Below are 18,096 nucleotides of genomic sequence, written 5' to 3'. Positions count from 1 at the left end.
AGGCATCCCAGCCAAGGGAGAGAAAGGTGCCAGACCCAAAAAAGTGGATGGACAGACAGCCCATTGGAAGGAGACACTGCCTTATTTGGGCAGAAAGCCCCAAGTAAATGGACAGGCGTCCCAACCGGGCATGTTTCTAGTACCTTCCTAGCCGAGATAAAAGAAGAGAAGAACAGGGAAGGACAGTCTCTGAGGGGTGTTTATTCCCCCCTCACACTAGATGGCAGCAGCATGCGATATTGGGACTCATTCAATAACCATCAGGGAATGTCGGGAGTTGTAGTCCAGCAGCACAGCTCTGCTGGGGTCCATGGGTGCCACAAGAGGGAGCTGCAGGGAAATGTATTCCCTATTGTGTGAGACTTCTGTGCGACCCAGAAGTACTTCCAATGGGCAGTAGCCTAGGCACAGAAAGTACTCCCAGGGACCCCTCTCCCCTGTCCAGGCAAGTCGGAGCTGGGAGGAAGGAAGGCAACACTCAACTGGAGGAGGACAGTGCGGTGCCGAAAAGAGAGGTGATTGTAGAAGAGACAACTCATGTTTCAATAATTTTTGAGGTATTTATTAAATAAATAACCCTTTGTTTGAACCCAGGACTCTGTTCATGTAGTCATGTTTGGGGTTTGGTGGTTCTCTTGAGCTGGTCTATCACAAGTGCAAAATTCTAAATAAGACCTCACATTATATCAACTGAGTAGTACTCCAGAAGTAGGACCTGAATTCATAATTTCTTACTTTACCTTCTAAAATTTTAGGTGCTCGCTGTATCCAACAGGAGGCAGAAGTTCTCTCAGCCTCTCAGCATTTAATTCTTTTAAAGAGTAGTATTTCTTTAGTAAGAACTAAAATGTTTCTTTCCTCCAACTTGAGGAAAGGAGTATAGCTCTGTAAAACTAAAATGAAGAAGTGCGCTCAGCTTGATTTCTTCAGAATTCTGATCACTAACAAACAGTTGAAAAAAATCGCATTTGGAGAAAAAATAAATTAAATCTCTTCTTTTCTTTTAACTGGATTATGTTGGAGCAGACACTGCAAGCAGAGATCAGGACTAAATGCAGTGCAGATAAAGAAAAGCTGTCTTGTTTATTTCAAGGTGGTGGAGTTTTCCTCCCATATACGCTGTATCTTTATACTGTGTTATTGTGTCAAGGCAAGCTTAGCCAATCAAGTTAAAGTATCTGTTGTTTTTTTGTTTAGTCCCTTTATGCACAAAGTTACATAACATATGAAACATTCACCTAGTCTACACAGTTATTATGTTCACATTTCAGAAATGCAATACTGTAACCCTGAGCACAGGAGCAATCCATCCAATGTCAGACACTTCTGTAACTCAGGCCTTAACAAATAAACAATGTGTCAACTGACAAAAATGACCATGTTCAATGACCACAGCAATACCCTAAACACTCCACTGACTGCCAGTATGTTCACAATAGCATTACAAAAAGTACCGACAGCAATTTGCTTCACTGTACAGCATGCAACAGAATAACACTGCATTGACACAGACACCCAAGTTCTTGTCTTAAACAAACTTATTTCCACCTTGTTTGTAGAGTCTTGCTACAGGCAGTTACAACTATATGTTTATCTCCATTAAATGTCATTTTCCAGGTGTCAAACATTTTTGCTGGATATTTCACGCTGCTTTAGTAACTTAGTTGTCCTATTTTATGTTATCTATAAATTTCACAAGTTTAATAATGATGCCAGCATCTAGGCCACTGATATATGCAAGAAATAATAATGATTTCAGAATCAATCCACAGAACACATTACTCTGGTCTGAAACTGTCATTTATCTATTGTATCTTTGACACTTCATTTTCTCCCTTTGTCTTATCCTTCTCTTTCTTTTCTTTGATATACTGGCATGTTGATTTTAATGTGTGTGCTTCTTGCTGTTGCTGTATGTGCATATAATTCATTGTTTCATCTTGTTGTGTAATGCCTGCTGTTTTGTATAGAGGTTTATAATTTTCTTCTTCATGCAAAGATAAGATTAATTGATTGAAAGATCATTTTTCTATTCTTATGAACCCTACATGTAATCGAGATCAGCACCTGAGCCCCTGTGCTCATATTAAATGGGTATTGAAAATGAATGGAATGATCTTTAAATTACCAACATAACATTTTAAGGAAATAATAAAATAGCTAGTAAATGGGTGGGCATAGAACTAAAACAAACGTGTACCTAGCTACCCATCCAAACAGAAAAACAGTGTTTGAGTGAAGAACTGCAAGTTCCACAAATAAATGTTGAGGTGCCAACTCGGTTGTCCCCATTTAATTCAGTCCACAATACAACAAAAAGGATAGCTATGCACCCTTGTACATTGTTCAAAAGAATAATTAAAATAAGAAAGTAATTTGGCTAAGTAAATTGTCAGGTTCTAGTCAGGGTGCAAAGTGCTCTGTTCTTCTGTGCAGTCTGTTCGAAATCGAACATTTCCTTCCAGCAGCTGTGGGCTTTATAGGTGGGGGGACTGAAAGGGGCGGAGTTAGTTGCCCTCATTGGGCGTCTTCTCTGTACTGTGGAAGGAACAAAACAGGAGAAGGTTAACCTGAGCACGAGCGCCCCTTCTTGACCCAGGGTGGTATTACCTACCACAGATGAGCCTGGAGAGTGATCCACAGACACGCATGAGTAACAGTGTGTCTGTAAATTGCAATTTTTATTTTTGCTGTCATTTTATGTAACACCATTCATGATGAAATCCATCCCAAAGCATATTGTTAATAGTACAGAGCACAACATTATGCTTACAAAGACTCATATTTAGGCAACTTGAGTGCCAACAGTCAAACCACTTGGTCAGGATCACACAGTAAGTCAGGGAGGGGATTGGATTGCAGTCTTCTTCTACTGCATCAGATGATTAACCATAAGGTTATATTGTCTGTCCAAAAGCCAAATAATTTCTTGCAACCTCACGGTTATTTTTATGTGCCGCTTTCCTTAAGGCAAATTTTAGCGCATTTTTTAAATTGAACTGAACTACTAACAAATACACTGCAAGACTTCACTTTGCTGTATGTAAGAATTAGATTTCTCAGGATGTGCACTTGACTTCATGACAGTTTATATTCTTGGTGTTAGTGGTATTATACACAAAAGCTCTACTGGAACCTTCAGTTTTGAAGCTAAAGAACAATGCATTTTTTATAATTATCTTTAAATAAATTTTGGAAAATGTATTTTCATCAGTTAGATATATGTGGACATTTTTGTTAAGGAACAGGAAACATATTGTAGTGGGATTTTTATGGAAGGAGTCAATTATGAAGAAGAGACACCCTTGCAGTCAGAAGCTTGGTTATCCACTTCAACCATTAAAGTCTTCTTTTGGCTTGACTGGCTAAGATGGTAACTTTTCATGTAGGGTGTGGACCTAATGTTTGCACCCCAGGAACCCATTGAGGTTGTGCTGTGAAATAATTGCAACCAGAGTGAAGAGAACTCAACTATAATGTTATAGGTAATACTAAGGAAATAAACTGGGGTAGCAGAACAAAGGCAGAAAGATTCCAAAAAACGAATCAAGAGCAATGCTTTACTGGCCTTTGCTAATAGATAGCAAAGAATAGCCATTTATATTGAGTTTATTCTACTCTGTCCTTGGCTTGGATCCTGCCTTGTGCCACATGCTTTAGAGCAGTGTTGTCAAACTGAGGCTCTGCTAAAGGTTCTCTTTCCAGGCACTTACATAATTATAAGCCGATTACTACTGCCAACAGATGATCGATTAACTTGAACCCATTTGCACCTGCAGTATGTGCCTATCATAAATATTTATTTCAATAGAATATCTGAAAAGAACAAAATGAAGGTCTGAGAAATTGTGATCTGTTCTGGTCTACAAAATATTTTAATGTTGCTCTTAGAAAAAAAGGAAGTCAACAGTTGGAAATATCTACTGTGGCAAAATGAGAGCACCAACAAGACAGAGAATTAAATAACATGTTTCATTAACAGCAAGAACTAACTTCTAATTCAGAAATTAGTGAAAATGAAGCCCCTCCAGAAACTGAGTTTGTGTCTCCTAAATTAGCTGGTCATCTGTTGGTGCTTTTAGTATTTCATTATTGTTTAGCTGCTATTTAAGGAAAAATAAACAAAGAAGATCTCTGAATATTCAAAAGCAAGTCAATTAAAATGAAGGAAAATGTTGTTTGTTCCATTAGCAGGAATAATTGATTAATAATTAAGAAAAAAAGCTGGCCCTCCAGGATCTGTGTTTGATGCCCCTGCCATAGGGATCATCTCAATGGATTAAGTTAAATTAAAGGTGGATGACATGAAATTTACATGTAGGGTTAAAAACCTTGGTTTTAACCTTTGGCCTGGCCATTAAGAAAATTGGAAAAATGTGGAGTTTGAATGTCTTTGTCATGTCTACATAGGTGTTTCACTTGATATTTTGGTTTCATTCCAAGTTGAGAAGAAGTATGGGGTAGGCTAATTGGTGACATTGAAATGGAGCAGTATGAATGAGTGTTAATGCTCCTGTAAACATGTGTTGTTTACTGTCACACCGGCTGTGGATATTCATGTTTTATATTTCCTGCTCCTGGGGTGAGCTGTGACTCCCATCCTTGCAACCAAGGGACTAGGAAACAAATGAATGTATTTTGAAATATGTACCTGTGAAAATGGTTTCTACTGTGGCATCTGGAGGATAGATAGATAGATAGATAGATAGATAGATAGATAGATAGATAGATAGATAGATAGATAGATAGATAGATAGATAGATAGATAGATAGATAGATAGATAGATAGATAGATAGAAACCTTGGAAATGTAGCTTTTACAGGGGCTCACTGTTTCATACTTAAGAAAATTGAATATATTGAGTAAATGACACAGTGGCACAGAGGTTAGTGCTGAGATCTCACAGCTCCAGAGACCTGGATTGAAGTGATGCTTGCTCTCTGTCTTTGTGTCTTTATGTCTGTATGTTTTTTTTTTCTGTATACTCGAGACATTGATGTTGGGATAAATTGGCACAACATGTGTCAGTATGCCCTGCAATGTACTGGCACCCTCTTCTTGTGCACAGTGCTGCTAGAATAGGCACTGTTTTACCACAACCTCAAATATAGATTAAGCAGGATAGAAAATTAATGGATGGGTGGAAAGAAGAATATGTTAACTCCAGTCATTAAACAGCAGAGAATCTCAGAAAGTCATTGGACTACAATCAAACCCCTGACAACAAGACATCCATCCATCCATCCATTTTCCAACCCGCTGAATCCAAACACAGGGTCACGGAGGTCTGCTGGAGCCAATCCCAGCCAACACAGGGCACAAGGCAGGAACCAATCCCGGGCAGGGTGCCAACCCACCGCAGGATACACACAAACACACCCACACACCAAGCACACACTAGAGCCAATGTAGAATCACCAATCCACCTAACCTGTATGTCTTTGGACTGTGGGAGGAAACCGGAGCGCCCGGAGGAAACCCACGCAGACACGGGGAGAACATGCAAACTCCACGCAGGGAGGACCCAGGAAGCGAACCCGGGTCTCCTAACTGCGAGGCAGCAGCGCTACCACTGCGCTACTGTGCTGCCCACAACAAGACATCTTATGAAAAAAAAAAAAAACATTAAAGACAGACCAGGTTTCAGTTTCTACAGCTGGGATTATTGCCTGAGTACCTCCAGGATTTAAAAGGACTGCACATCAGCAGCTCTAATATTACCTGCACCATATGAATTCACATCATGAAGTCAACTGTGCTACTTGAGACAGAAAAGAATATTCAGCATACATCTTCCAGCTGAGCCCATAACCTTTTAACCTGTTCAGTCAGAAAGCAGTTCATTTATGGGGTTTTTCTTATTCTTTGCTGCTTGCCTTTTCTCTCTTTATTTTTTACTTATTTTTCCATATCATCTTCATCTGTTTTTATGATAAAAGGGGAATATACTGATTTCATCTGCTATGGCCACTTCCACTTTCACCTCAACCCCAGTCACTAGACCCAATATGGCAATAATACATCTTTAGAAACAAATGCAGCCTATTGCAGGGTGAAATGCAGTGCTTGACTTGACCTTATCTACAGTATAAAATTAAATCTTATACCGTTTCATTATTGTTGCACAGTGTCCCTTATATGCTTGCATATTACAGCAGTTAAAGCATACTAGGTAATTTGCTAGTCGGTGTTTGTCTAACGATTTTCAAGCTCAACTCCTTGGCCAATAAGCCTCACTGCTCCTCTTTGCAGTATGTAAGATAAAACAAGCAGAAGATACCAACTCCACAGAGAAAACAACCCTTCACAAAGTTGCTACATCTGGCTCTGTCATGGCAAGGCATTATTGTTAATGCTTTACGCAAACATTGATTACCAGTGTATTTGCCTCCCGTTTCTGCCAGACAATGCCCCCTTTTAACATATTTCTCAAGGTCCCTTTATTATAATTTGTGGCTGATATCATTTCTGTGTTACTGTGATCTTTAATCACATTGTCAACCTTTTTACTCAGAGGGCTGGCTAATTCTAATCTTTATTTCTGGAAGCAGCTTGATTTGTCACATTTTGTTGCGGATTCCTTGGCTAGGCTCTCTTTCTGTTATTATTTTTATTCCTGGGAGGAGTCCTGTGCCATGCTGGCTTTTAGGAGATCTAATTAATGTGTAATTCCTGAAGCTGTTCACTGCAGTGGACAGGCTGCTCTGAAACCCGAACCACTGGCTCATCATTTGCAAGCTAATTAGTAGTTCTCACATTGCAACATAGCATATTTTCTGCTTGCCTGAGATGCTTATTGGGAGACTAGGAGGCCAACATATACTCTAGGCGCAAATGATTAGAGATTATTAAAGGCTATGAAACCCCAGCCATATGCAGTTGGCAGGTTGGTCACCTCATTCTTGAACCAATAATGACGCAGATTTCTTCTCCTGCATTTGTCCTACCTCTGGCAGACAGCTTTTGATGGCATTAGTCAGGTCTGCCATACAAAGTAATAAAGAAACATGAACACAGACCTGTGGTATGAAATCCTGTGATATCCTTCATTAAATTCCACTGTATCAGCATTACTAATATTGCTATGATAATAATATGATAAATATCAATCATTTTTATAAATCTGCTTTATCCGTTAACAGAGTCTGAAAAGTACTGGTCTAACTCAATTACATCTGGTCTAAGGCATCCCAGATTACATTCACACACACACATACTGTACATTCATTTACACCCAGCCAATTTACAGACACCATCTTTGGAATTTGTGGTGAAAAAAAGAATACAAAATGATAACCCACAGGGGACATCACACAAACATCACATTAAATGCACCTTCTTTCAATAAAAGAACAATTAATTGCCCAAAACTATTTTATTCCTTTTATAAATATGTTATCCTTATGCCAAAAGCACCATAGTGAATATAATGCTCCAGTCTCATTTCTTCCCATTATGCACCATTTTTTTAAATTAAATCAGAATCTACTACATAGCATCCCATTGTGAAAGCTGAAGTTGCTCAAAGTATATCATCCTTGGTTTGCATTCAGTTTACAAATTAAAATGTAATTCCCAGCCACAATTTGAAACATAAAGTGTTTCATAGTTTCCATCACAAAAAAGTGAACATTACTACATACTAAATATTCTTAGACTAAATAGAAGCAATCTGTGCCAGACATTTTTGCTATGCAGCCTCCCCTACCATAACCTATCATCTATGGAGGAAGAGTGAAAGCTTTAGATTCATCAAAAATTTCGATCTCCAAGTTTTGATGGATCTCGACATTTTAGGATCCCCTGATACCTGCAACATTGATATGTTTATGATCAGCATGTGCCTGTCTATGTGTGTGTGTGTGTGTCTGTGTATCACAGTTTCTTGAGGAAGGTCTAAAGCTGAAACGGTTGGATGGAAAAATACCAAACTCAAAACTTAAGCCTGTTATGAGATGACTATGTGCTGATTAGTTTTTGAGCCAAATTGTGCAAAAGAAAGAGGCACTCTAGTGCAGGGGTGGGCAGATTCAGTCCTGGAGGGCCGCAGTGGTTGCAGGTTTTTGTTCCAACCCAGTTGCTTAATTAAAAACCAATCCTTGTCAATTATTTAATTGCATGGCTTGCTAGTGCTTTAACTCTGCCATGTCAGGTCATTCTCATATCCTAGATTTATTTTCCTTTCTAAGGATATCATCCAAATGATTTGAAGTCTAAAACAGATGAGTAATTCGCAGTGCTTCACTTTTTTCTCTTCACTTTCCTTCCAAGTATTTAATTAAACCAAATAGTGCAAGATAAATACACACAGGTGTAAATGAAAACAAGCTAAATGGAGAAATGCTGGTCTCTTTTGTCATTTGCATGGCATTGCTAATTAGGAGCAATTAAAAACCAAGAATACAGCTGTTTAAGACTAAAATAAGCAATAAGGGTTCAAAATCTTAACGAGCGAGACAACTAAAGTGAAGCTGAAGTGTTACTTGAGCAATAAGTGCTTCTTATTAAGCAATTGGGTTGGAGCAAAAACCTGCAGCCACTGCGGCCCTCCAGGACTGAATCTGCCCACCCCTGCTCTAGTGGAACCTCAAATACCATAATTCTGCAATTAATTATGAATTCTTCTTGTCAATTGCTATCATAACAACCTATTTTATGATCAGAAAGATATCAGTAATTACTGAATGTTATAGAATAGTTTGTGTAACTTATTTCCTAGGGCACAAAGCCTACTGATGCTCACGTCCAAATTTTTTGACCTTATGTATTGGACTTTAGTGTTTCATTTTCTTCATTCTTCTGGTTTTTGACCTTGGACTGCTTAAATCTTTCTTTCATCTTTTGGTCCAGCCTCATTAATAAATCTGTCATCTTTCATCTTTTAATGGTGGTAGTACAGCTGTGAGGTTGCCAGACACGTGAGACACAGCTGATCTCTGCTATTGGCTTAAAAACAATTTTTGTCCAATGGGATTCAACATCTGTCCTATTTATAATGTAAAATATACAACAGGTTTTCTTAAATTATTGAAATCCCTTTTGCTCTAGAACTGTCTTCTTTTAGATCATTTTCATTGCTTTACTATAACCTCTCCACCACCACTATCCCCTTACATGATATTATGAAAACAAAGACAGTGATGATATTAATAAGAAAGTTTTAAACAAACAAACAAACATAAACATTGTACTGGTAAATATTTATATATACCAATACATTACACATATAAGGCAGTTGTAAACACAACCTTACATTATTTTGATTATCACTGTCCTTATAATAAAAAGTAGGAATTCACAAAAAAGTATGCTTCAAACTTTAACAGAAATGTATCTGTCAACTTAGAGAAAAGAAACAATGCCAAAGTTTGGAAGCTGCACAGCTCACCAGTTTTGGTCTGACGTACTGTAGATCTGCCAGGTAAAACAACTTTAAACAAGTTATAGTATTCCCATTGCCAAATGTTCCTTTATAATCTCAAGCACTATTGTTCCTCTTCACTTTGGCTTTGACCCTTGTTCTCAGCTTGGCAGTATATAAGTTGATTTCTGGTAATGCATAAATAGTAGCCACTTACAGACAAACTTCATAGGTAATCTTTTTGTAAATGAACTTGCTTTTCATATTTAAACAAACTTCAAGAGAATACTGGTTCAAACAATTTTAACAAATGTATTTCAACAGAAAGATACTTAATATAGTTCATTACACATGTGCCTGACCATCCTACCTGGAGGATCATCTATATTAGAAAAATGAAAGGGCTTAAACTCATCAAGTCAAGCTCACATGACTCTGTGGTCTAACATCATCTTAAAATGGGCTGTCATCTTGAACATGAGGGAATAAAGAGATTATTACATATTACATAGACATCATTGTCCTGGAAAGGACAGTACACTGACTAGAGAAAATGATGAAAGGTAGCAGGTGAGGTTACAGACAAAATTAGGCCACAATTGCCTAAATTCAAGGACAATAAGGAAGCCACAAGACAAAAAACATAATAAAGGCTAGTGACTCAAATATAACAAGACACCGGTACACAGGGCATGGTAAACAATGAGGATAAATGCATTTAAATATAAAAAGTGGGTTTACAATGGAAATCAGGGAGCTTTCCTAGAAGAGATATTAGGACCAAACAAATACATTGAACTGCATGTCTCATTTATGATGTTTCTTATATTTTTGTGCTTTAGTCAATAATGAATGGCTTTAGGTGATTGAAATGTAATTGCTGTTGTCGAGCAACAATATATATTATAGTAATCAAAAGACATGATCATTCATGAAGCATGATAGTTTATCTTAAAAGATGCATTTTTCAATTGCAACACTTTCAAAATGGAGCCTGGTGCAAATTTTATGAATGAGGCCCATGGAAATAATGATGAGGAAATGAAATAGAGCCATTAATAGAGATCTGAAAATATTGAAATTAATATTGGAATTCAGTAAAACTATTTGCTGCTGAAGATTTAAGGAAATATTTCAGGGTGACGCAGGGGCCTGAATCCCTTTCCTTTTATTTTTTATGCAGTTTGAATGCTCTTCCCTACATGTGTATATGTTTTTTTTTCTTCTGATTCACTGTTTTTTGTCCCGCAGTCCAAAGACTCTGCAATAAACCTGTATGAGTAAGTGTAGATATGTAAGTAAATATGCTCTACATTGGATTGGTGCCTATCCAAGGCTGATTCCTCCTTCTGAACTGAATAATGTCAGGAACTGACATTGAACTAAATGTATATGTTCAGAAAATGACCAGGTGGGTTGGTTGCTACTTGCATTTCACCCACCCAGAGGGGGTAACGTTGTCCAGTGTTTCTGTCTCATGAGTGGTACTGTAAGTTATGTGAGTAATCGTGTGCAACAGTAGAGATGGCCACTTGTATGCTAATGTCTGTATGTCTCTCTCTCTCTCTCTCTCTCTCTCATCATAATGCAGCGTGAGAGAATACGCAACATTGAGAGGATTTGCAGCCTACTTCGCAAGGTCAGTTTTTTTTAATTTCATGTTTCTTTCTAGCTGTAATACAATGTGCATATTTTGTTCCCAGTGCAAACTTTTCCTGGAATTTGTGTGTGCCTTTCATAAGTGGTTATGCTTGTTATGAAATTCTGTTTGAATTTCTCATAATTTCAGGTACCACAGAAAACATTCTTATTACAAGCTTCAAGGCAATGAGCCAATTCAATTGTCACATCTGACCTTTCATTGTTATTCATATTTTAAATGTAACATCAGACATTGCATAATATCATTAAAAACAACATAATTCCTATAACCTGCTTTTCATGCAGAATTCGTTTTTTATGACTTGAAGCCTGAGCCATATCCATTTGGATCAAGCGTACTGGTAGCAGCAATGGGAGTTTAACATCTTCTAGTGTGAAGTAATCAACAGTGTTTCAAAGGGTATCATTTTGCTGGAAGGGTCATGTGTTAGTCCTCCCATAAGCTATAAACATTTGTCTGCTAAGTAGGGGTTTTGCACCCCTCTCCTAATGCAAGGAGCAATTTAGTGGGATTTTTAGATTATGCAATAAAATTATCTTGCTGTTTCAAAAAATGTTTGAGTTGGTCTCCTTTATGTAGTTAACTGTAGAATTTCATTGTAAATGACACAACAGTTGCTCTGGTTCAGTTACAGCGGGTGGTGCTTTTTCTATGTCAAATTTGTCCATTCTTCATTTGTCTGTCTGGGTTTTCTCTGTAAACACCCACAGTCTAAGAATTTGCTCTATGGTTGATTGATGATGTTAAATTGCTTAGTCTTTGAGGCAATGCTTGTGTTTTCTTTCTACCTTAGGCCATCATAGGGCAGTTTTTCTTGTATTATGTCAGAATGCCCTATGTTTATATACATATTTATATACAGTAAAATAATAAATGGGAGACAAGATAAGGTGTGGGACACCAGCGGGTGACCCTATTTAATGTACATTGGTGTGGGACTAAAAAGAAAGAACAAACGGTGCACATCAGTGTGTAAAGACAGTAGTGCCCTCATTAAGGTCTGGGTCAAAATGATGACGCCTTCCAGGTGTAAGTGAAATATATAGCAGGGCAGAAGCAGTATATATTATTATATATATTCCATCCATTATCCAACTCGCTATATCCTAACACAGGGTCACGGGGGTCTGCCGGAGCCAATCCCAGCAAACACAGGGCACAAGGCAGGAACAAACCCCGGGCAGGGCGCCAGCCCAGCGCAGGGCACACACACACACACACGCACACACACACACACACACACACCCACACACCAAGCACACACTAGGGACAATTTAGGATCACCACTTAAAGTCCTTAAAGTCTTTGGACTGTGGGAGGAAACCGGACCACCCGGAGGAAACCCATGCAGACATGGGGAGAACATGCAAACTCCATGCAGGGAGGACCTGCGAAGCAAACCCAGGTCTCCTTACTGCGAGGCAGCAGCACTTTCACTGCGCCACCGTGCCACCCTATATATATATATATATATATATATATGTACCTATACATTATATATCTTAATACATAATTCGCCTGCCTCCTCACTCACTCACTCACTCACGTCCGTCTGAAGCCGAATGCGCAGTCGCCTTCTGCGCAGCTGCTCGAAAAACCTTACGAGACCGACATCCAACCCCAACATCGCGGCAGGTGGCGGATTTACGGCCGCAAAAATTCAAAGAGAAAGGCGACTTCAATTAAAGCTCTAGAGGCCTGAAAGGTGATTTCAACTACAGCTCAAGGCCTAATTACGCATTCTGATTCAATTATGCATTCATTCAATACACCTATATCAGGTTTGTGGTGCTTATACTTATTACTATTCCATATTGTACTGGAACATTCATCATTCAATATTATACTATAGGCCTGGAAAATTCATCAACTAACAGTAAAAGCCTGTACAGTAATGAGTAAAGTGGACTACAATCATTACAAAACAACTTCTTCATTACTTATCATTTGTTCTTCATACACTGCTGACACAAACTCGTGCCCGTTTCATCTTACGTTGTCGAAACGGGCTCTTTGTCTAGTTTATATATATAGATATATGATATATCTGCCAAATAATACAAAAAGTACATGACACATGTTTCACCCTTATTGGGGCTTGTTAGGTGCATACCCTTATGGGGTGCATACCCTTATGGGGATCAAACCTTGGACTTCAGCACTTGAGGCAAAGCTTCTAGTGCTGTGTCACAGCAGCTGATTCACTTAATTGGCAGGGTGAAGATCAGAATATTACATTTTTTTTAAGTCTGAGTATCAATCTGATTATTAGGTGGTTACGTACCAGGTAACACAAACATCTGCCACATCCTCTCATTTGCAAGAAGCAGATCATAGATATTTGATACAGTATCTGCCAAATAATACAAAGAGGACATAAAATGTGTTAAACCCTCATTGGGCTTGTCAGGTGAATGCATTTTTGCATCCCCTTACAGGGATTGAACCTCAGACATCAGAATCTAAGGCGAAGCCTCTGACGCTGTGCCATGGCAAGTGGTTTGCTTATTTGGCAGAGAAAAGATTTGGTAAGGAACCACCTAATAATCAGATTGCGAATCAGACCTAAAATGAAGATATATATACTGTGGCAGAAGTGCTTGGTTGGCGCCGACCCGACACAGACTGACACCAGAGGCACGTGAAAATGAAAATAAAAGATTTATTTTGTCTTCAGCCGTGGGGCACGTCTTCCCTGTGTCCTACAGGCCCTACACAGTCCCCAAAAACACACCAAAGGAAAACACCAAAAAAAACCACACTCTTCTTTCTCCTCTACTCCTTCCAGGCAGCTTTGTCCTCCTCCTCCTCCTCCCAACTATGGCACCTTGAGTAGTGGCTGCAGGCTCTTCTTATTGTTCACCCGGAAGTGCTTCAGGTGATAATTAACATAATTCAGGTTGCACTTCTGGGTGTGGCTGCATTCTAGCCCACACTGGCTCATTAAGCAGTGCAGCTCCTCCATGGCCATGGAGCCCAACAGGGCTGAGCCCTGAAATCCCACGCATTAGACCCCAATGTAACCCAGGAGGGCTGCCACCACACATTCCAGGGAACATAATGTGCATCCCATGGCTGCTCCCCCAATCCCAGTGTCAAAGTGGCGTCCTGGCTGAGCATGGGTCCTGGCCGTCCGCCACAATACATATACACACTGATCAGACAAAACATTGATACCACCTGCCTAAAATGTGTAAGTTCCCCTTGAGCCCCTAAAACAGCTCTGCCACATCAAGGCATGAACTCAACAAGACAATGAGGCTTGAACACCCATCACCCTGTTGTATACTTTGAACACCCCACAAGACCTCCCACTTTGGAAATGCTCTGATCCAGTCATCTATATATTATAATTTCGCTCTTGTCAAAGTTGTTAAGATCCTTACATTTGTCAATTTTCCAGATTCCAACACATTATCTTCAAGAATTGACTGTTCAGTTGCTGCCTAACATATCCTACCACTTGACAGGTGCCTTCGCATTGAGTAATCAATGTTATTCGCTTCTTCTGTCAGAGGTTTTAGATAGATAGATAGATAGATAGATAGATAGATAGATAGATAGATAGATAGATAGATAGATAGATAGATAGATAGATAGATAGATAGATAGATAGATAGATAGATAGATAGATAGATAGATAGATAGATAGATAGATAGATAGATAGATAGATAGATAGATAGATACTTTATTAATCCCAAGGGAAAATTCACATACTCCTGCAGCAGCATACTGATACAAAAAACAATATTAAATTAAAGAGTAATAAAAATGCAGGTAAAAACAGACAATAACTTTGAATAATGTTAACGTTTACCACCCCAGGTGGAATTGAAGAGTCGCATAGTTGTGGCTGATCAGTACAGTATAAAGCGATTTGCTATCTCTTGCCCTACATGTATTTTGAAGTGCATGGAATTGCATGTGTCAGAACTTTTCTTTACCAGTGTTCCCTTTCTTGAGCATTTTCTCGTAAAGGCTGCATCCCAGACTGTCATAGGTGCCTTTCTTGTTTCCAGTCCAGTTTTATACTTTCTGCCTTTGAAGACGACTCTCTTGGTGTGTGCCTTTATTGCTCCTCATATGTTTCACAATCGCACTTCCTGTTTCGTTGTGTCACCAAAGCCAAACTGACCAATCACACCAAAGCCACACTGACCAGTCAGATTGCTCTGAGGGACTAGAGACACAGATCTTAGTGCTTTATTATATATATATATATATATATATATATATATATATATATATATATATATATATATATATATATATATATATATATATATGCTGTGTATGTTTTATGTGTGTGTCTTTTGTTGGTTTAGTTTTTTTGTCAACTGTTTTAAGAACACATAAGAAATCCACTGTACTAGCTACACATGACAATAAACTTGATTTGACTTGGAAAGGTTGGGCAGCTGGGTAGACTTCAAGATCAAGTTTAAGTTTAACTAACTAAAGAATGACTTGTCTAAAGATAAGTGAATGGTCAGAGTCAGGCATTATAAAGTCATATGACTGTTGGTATAAAGGAGACCCAGTCGCATTTATTGGCACATTTCTGCTGAATAATTTATTGGCTAAAAGTAAAGCAGTGCTTCTGAGTCAGAAACAAAATTTGCAGCATTGTTCATAATGGCAATCAGTTTTGTCTTCATTGTCTTCATCTCCTCTGACACTTCCTTCATCGGGTCGAAAGTGCATCCCATAACTGAATCTGCCTTCTTAATCAGCTTGTAGATTTGGTGGGCCCCTCTTGAAATGATCTTCATACTGCAGCATAGAACATAACACTGGTCATCACAGAGATACAGAGCTTGTAAGAGGAAAAGTGAAGTATATAGTAGAAAACCTATACAGGAGAGTATGGAAACTCTACACCATCAATGCCAGGGAGTGAGATTTGAATTCTGAATGCTAGATCACTTATCCACCAAGATTTGATGATTTGTAAATAACAAAATCTACAGATTTTTATCATGTGTGAGTATAGGGAAACAATAGGAACTAGTGGTTAAGATGTTTGTCTCTAAAACCTGGCTGTTGGTTCATTCCTGAATCTGACTGTACCATCCTGCAAGTCACTTACCCGAAAATTTAAATATATGTAATGGTACAACAGTACCTTTAAAGTCAATTCAGTTGGTATGAAAGTTCAATGACTGATGAGAAGAACAAAGACTTTATGTGTGCTGATTTAACTAGAAAAACAGACATTTTTCTACTTATAGTAAAACTAATGCAAATGTGGCTGTCACCTCAGGGAGTGTTTGAGTCATGGTGTTTCTATAGAGATGGACATAATCATTTGTGCAAAAACAATCTCATTCAAACTGCTCTGTGGAAACATTTTTTAGTTTTGTGCACATTATCTGACTTGGACTTTCATTAATGAAATCCTGGGATACAATTTGTGAGGCTGAGGTAATTTAACAGAAAAATAGTCTGACCACCACCTCTTTTACCTTAAAGTGGGGCCACATCCCTGCAACTGAAAATAACACATCATTTAGTTTTGTTGTAGTTGGTCAATGTAAGTGGCCACCTTTCAGATTGAGTGTGTGAGGAATTTTGGCTATTCTTTTATTTTCTTCTCAAGGTACAAAACTGTAATTTTCATGTTCCAGTAAGATGATTAATTAATTACCACCATAAGGTGCAAATTCATCTGGTTGTTCCTTTTTTGGCATATACCTGGCACAAGTCGCAGGTTGATGTGTAATATTTAAATTTTAATGGATACTGTTGAATATCTATTGATATGTATTGGTACTATTTAGTTATCAGTGCCTACTGTTTTGTCATATATTGAACTGTACTGTCAACTATATTTTTGATGTTTCTCCTCTAGCTGGACTAGTTGTACATTTTTTTTTCATTATACCATAAGGTTTTATGACAGTCAATTGAACTAAATTCATTTTCGTGAATTTCAACCCATTATTAGGCTGATTGATGACTGTGAGTTGTCATTGCGTAAGTGAATACCTAGTGTGTAGTATGATGGATGGATGGGTTTAGCCTCAAAAGTGACTGATAGAAGGCTGATATTTCTTACAGCAAACAAATTGTGATGTTCACATGTCTGCTTGTATGAGTTAATGAAAGACTAATACACATTGATACATATGGTCAGTGCTTGCAACATCAGCACCAGTGAGAAATGAAGAAAATTATATGATAAAACACAGGAATTTGCAATATTTTTTATTTATCTTTTTGTACAATAAAAATGACAGCCTGTGTGTTTGTGCCTGTATAAATATATATACACACACACACATATACATATACTGCACACATGGTTGGTACTGTAGAGGAAAGACAGGCATTCTGGCCAGGATAAAGGAGGGATTCTTACCTGGACAGGAAGCCATAATGGATGGACTGGGGAACCAGGCATACTGGGAGCAGTTCATTCCTCCAAACCACAGGTGGCAATGTTCTTCATCGCTCAACCAGATTAAGACACCCACAGGATGGCACTGGAATCCAGAAATGCAGCCCTGTCTGGGTGTTCGGATACCTCTGCCAGGGAAGAACTGCCCTGGTTTCTACATGACCCGAAAGTGCTCTGGATGACCTGGGTGTGAAGCAGTTTCTGGATCATATTTAAAAGAGAGCCTGTCGCCTCACTTATTTGAGTCAGAGTCAAGAAGTTTAAAGCAACACTCTACAGGAGGTGGAAGTAGGTGATTTATATTTGTGTATTGTGGCTGGTATTTGTATAAAGAAGGTGTTGGAAGCAAATAAAAATCTTTTATTTGAACCAGGAATTGTGTTGGACATTACTGTATCTGCAGTTTAGGGTTCTGTGGCGCCCCCTTGTGGTTGCATCATATGTATTCTTTTGATGTCACTGAACCTCAAACCCCAGACACAATTGCACAGACAAGTCCAAGGTTCAAAATCAAAGTACTTTCCATTGTTTTCATTTGTTCTCTTTCTACTATTTACTTTTCCACTCCTCCCATATGAGAGTTGCCCTTCTCTGCTCTTGACACCAAATCCAAAGTGAAGGCCACTGTTTTAACTTCAGACCTGAGAGTACTTCTCCAGTTTAACCTATT

The 18,096-nt window shown here is 38.5% G+C and overlaps 1 protein-coding gene across 1 annotated transcript in view; it reads left to right on the top strand.

Annotated features, from left to right (window-relative positions):
- The window catches only part of cnih2 (cornichon family AMPA receptor auxiliary protein 2), a 178,280-nt gene that overhangs the window by 77,303 nt on the left and 82,881 nt on the right, over nucleotides 1–18,096 (top strand). Inside the window, exon 3 of the mRNA XM_028804424.2 lies at nucleotides 10,954–11,001. Within this exon, the coding sequence (XP_028660257.1) occupies nucleotides 10,954–11,001 (48 nt within the window). The remainder of the gene's footprint in view (nucleotides 1–10,953; nucleotides 11,002–18,096) is intronic.

This window comes from Erpetoichthys calabaricus, chromosome 1 (assembly GCF_900747795.2).
Source record: "Erpetoichthys calabaricus chromosome 1, fErpCal1.3, whole genome shotgun sequence".
Classification (NCBI taxonomy): Eukaryota; Metazoa; Chordata; class Cladistia; order Polypteriformes; family Polypteridae; genus Erpetoichthys; species Erpetoichthys calabaricus.
This window is presented reverse-complemented; position numbering and strand designations above follow the sequence as displayed.